This window comes from Octopus bimaculoides, chromosome 7 (assembly GCF_001194135.2).
Source record: "Octopus bimaculoides isolate UCB-OBI-ISO-001 chromosome 7, ASM119413v2, whole genome shotgun sequence".
NCBI lineage: Eukaryota > Metazoa > Mollusca > Cephalopoda > Octopoda > Octopodidae > Octopus > Octopus bimaculoides.
Genome location: NC_068987.1, coordinates 74,717,740 through 74,721,675, shown reverse-complemented (window position 1 = coordinate 74,721,675; position 3,936 = coordinate 74,717,740). Strand labels below are relative to the sequence as shown.

The following is a 3,936-nucleotide window of genomic DNA, read 5'->3' as shown; positions in this document are numbered from 1 at the left end:
TTTTAAATGTATTCGGATACTTACGTTCGACCCAGAGCTGTTCAACGTTGGTTTCTAACGTGCCTGTTTTCAAACCGATGCAAAACAAAGAGAGCAGCAGTAATCCAAGGAAAAGAACTTTGCCATAATGAAGTTGGATAAAACAGCCAACGCTGAAAAGTTGTTTCTGTAGGTGACATCGCACCCACAGAGCACATGTGTTTCCATTAGATTTACCCTGAAAGAAAAAAAAGAAAAATACTTAGAAAAATATATTAAATATAAAAAATTCAATTATATTTCCAAATTTTCATTGTTAACAATTTTCTAATGATAAATACAGTATTGTTTATATTTTAATAAATGAAATTAAATAAGACTTATAAGTAAAACAAAATCCTATGTCATACATACAGGTTGCTTCTAGGCATGCTAGATTTGTAATGCATTGATGCTATCACCGACTGAAATCTAATTAACGTAATAAGAACAGAGTTACATTTATTAATTCATGTGCGAATGGGAACATGGATTATTCTTTGTCCGAGTGCGTGCATTCAGCAATCATTGGACCGTTCATTTTTTCTATACTCGAATGAGTCAGACAGGATTGGTAAGGAAGTTCTTTTTTTTACAGTTGGAGGCCCTTCTTCCCGCCAGCCCTCACCTGTTTTCAAGCAAGGTGCTATTTCACCATGGCTAGACATGTCTCACGGTGACGTTCATTTTGTATCTATGGTGTCGTGATGTCAAGACAAGGAGACACACGAATACACAAATATACTTATGTCATTCATTTCCAATATTCTGCGAAAACATGTTTGGCCGAGGGGAAATAACACCTAACTTGGAAATGAGTGAAGGCTAACAACATGAAAGGCATCTGGGGCCGTAGAAAATTTGCATCGATAAACTGTCCGACTCGCGCAGGCATGGAAAAGTGGACGTTAAAATGATGATGATGATGATTTACATAGTCATTTTCCATCAACCATATCCACTCTCAAGCTTTGGTCGACTCAAAGAAGACACTTGTCCAAAGCGTCACACAGTGGGACTGAACCTGAAACCACAAGATTGGGGAGTGAACTTCTTAATCGCAAAGTCATGTTTGCGTTTATATATATCTTTCGAGTGTAGTCATGCTATTTTTAAAAATCAATCGTATCGGATCTATTTTAAAACGGGGGCCACATTTTTCATTAATGTTTTACGTAGTGTTTTTGGTACCGAAAGACTTTCAAACTTCGAATACTTATCTATTTTGTGTTATAGAACAGAAAAATATTTTTGTATTCGAATTTATTTTATGTAAAAAATTGTCTTATTTCGATAATTTCAACCAATCACTGACAAGTATTCAGTTGTTTACATTTACTCCTTTGGCTGATTAAGCGATGTAAAGCGTATTTAATCTCCATACCTTCGTTTTATTTGCTTTTTTCATTTTAGGGTTAGGGTTAGGGTTAATTGTTTCAGAATCGTTTGTTTATGTAGTCGGCACTTAATGTATATCGGCTGAATGGACGTCAGTGATTGGTTGAAATTACAGAAATACGACAACTTTAACATGGAATAAGTTATGGATTTCTTTTTTTTTTAAGAAGACTAAGAGAAAAAGATGTTTTATATGACACATTCTACCAGTGTTCCAAGTTTCAAAGTGTTTCGTTAATGAAAAATGTGGCCCCCGTTTTAAAAAAGATCCATCGTATCGGCTCTAGAGCCTTTACTTTATCGATCTCTAATTACGTCCAACTGAATTACGTTCCTTTTGGAGACGGAAACACCACAAGGTAATACACTAGTGCACACACACAGCAATTTTACATACTGTCTACACTCAAGAGACTTCCTTCAGCTGTCAACGAGAACATAATTTCGTCACCTTCCAACAATACCGCCACTCCCCACCACCACCACCATTAGTGCCGATTAGCATTGATGCTACAAGGTTATTTTGCTCCACACTGTAGTATATTTATCAACCCAAGTCGGATGCAGCTGTAACAACTCCAACTAAGCAAGCAACCATTTTGTTTTATTTTTCGCTCAGGATTGTTGGTCTCCTCTGCTTCAATTTTTCTCACATGCCTCAACCATAACCACGTTGAAGCATTTTCTGCTTTCCTCTCCAATTCACGAATCAGTGTACAGGTGTTCTTAAGGCCAACGCCAGCCAGCTAAGACATCGTGAATCATTGTGTATCTGACTCGTGACATCCCACCTTTCCAGAAGCACCAAACATTGCCATCCTCGTGCCTCGCACGATCCATTAAGTCTTTTTTTTTAATGTTAGGCTCTTCTTTTCATGTGCTCATTCAATGGGTGCAGTCAAGTCATCAATTAAATTTCTTTTTCTTTTGTCAAGTCAGACCAAGCCATAAAGCTAGGACTTTGTTGTTGTTTGTTCCTTCTCGAGCCATGCCTGGCTCATAAGGGCCGGTTTCCTGGTTTCATTGGCATATAAGTTCCCCCACCTAGACGGGAGGCCGGTCCGTCGCAGGTGAGCTGCAAGATGCAGGAGGAAAGAGTGAGAAAAAGTTGTGGCGAAAGAGTCAGCAGAACTCTTTCGCCACAACTTCAAACCAACAAGGCCACCGGTCCTGGCGGTGATGTTTCCACTAACCTCAGACAAGCCTTAGAGCTAGCCCCTATACTCAAACTCTTCAATCTCTCTCCGCTTCCTCCTCCTCTGTCTCCAGGGAACTATCCTAGCTTTTAGAAACACGCAACCACATATCCTATTCCCAATGAAAGCAATCTCTTCTTGGCCTTATCAACTATCGGTTCGTTGCACTCACTTCCAATATCTCATATGTAACACAGACAGTTATTAACCACGACGTCCTCCCAACAACTCAAATATTTCCCTCTCATCTTGATGACCACCAGTACGATTTCAGTAGAACTTATAAGTGCCCTTGTCTTGGAAGAATTTGGTGTAAGTAATGTTGTGGCCTATGACATCAGCAAAACTTCTGACTGTCTGGTATTCAAATCTGCCGCGTGTTGACGGAGCTCTTTCTGTTGTCTCACATTCTATCAACTCTGGCGTCCCATATTTCGATTTTATCCTCTGTCTCTTGCGTCTGTACATCAATAACTTACTTGCCACTACATCCAACAATATGCTGTCCTACTCAGATAAACTGATTCTTTCTTACCTAAATATTTTCCAGCCATGCACAGGCCATTCGCACACACTGACTCCAGGAACAGAGACCTAGCAGTCAAATCTAAAGCGATAGATCAAAGTATGCAATGTCTTGTCAAAATTAAGCGATTGGCCACTGTGACACTCATAAGAGGAAATATCAACAGTCAGTAAATGATAAAGTGCCGTTTCGAGGAACATACTCTGCATGCCAACGAAAGCACCTCAGCCAATTAGAATCTTTTCGTGAGGCTCACCTGTTAGAAATAGCAGCAAAATTTCCCTCCAATCAGCCTTAGTTACCATCTTGAATAGGAAAGGCCATATTAGATAACGCAGTCCTAGGCGTATCATTTAAAAGAAAGTGGTTTATTTATTTATTTATATTTATTCATTTGTATTTTAATGAATTCTTTGCCAGACTTTCAACTCGCTACATTCTAAGTTGAAATCGCGCAGATGCGAACTTTCTTCCATGTATATCTTCCGGATCGATGGTATTCGACTCAAACCTCTTCTTACAAAATTGCTGGCTTTGTGCTTAAATCAGAAATTATTTAGCAATTGCAGGCCGCCACTAATTCATTTGATTGTGTTTAACTCTTGCTTTCAATACACAGAGAGATATGGACTTTAAGGTAAGTTCGTTCTGCGAGCCTACGAAATTTTAAGCTGCATGGAGCCGAGTCAAACTTTTATAAAATAATAATAATAATCCTGTCTTCTGGCGGCACAAAACCTGAAATTTGGGGGAAGGGATTAAGTCGATTACATCGATCCCAGTGTTCAACTGATAATT

The 3,936-nt window shown here is 38.9% G+C and overlaps 1 protein-coding gene across 1 annotated transcript in view; it reads right to left on the bottom strand.

The window, feature by feature from the left end:
- LOC106878151 (protein patched homolog 1) overlaps positions 1-3,936 on the bottom strand; it is a 125,314-nt gene that overhangs the window by 106,163 nt on the left and 15,215 nt on the right. Inside the window, exon 3 of the mRNA XM_014927283.2 lies at positions 25-217. Coding sequence (XP_014782769.1) covers positions 25-217 — 193 coding nt within the window. The remainder of the gene's footprint in view (positions 1-24; positions 218-3,936) is intronic.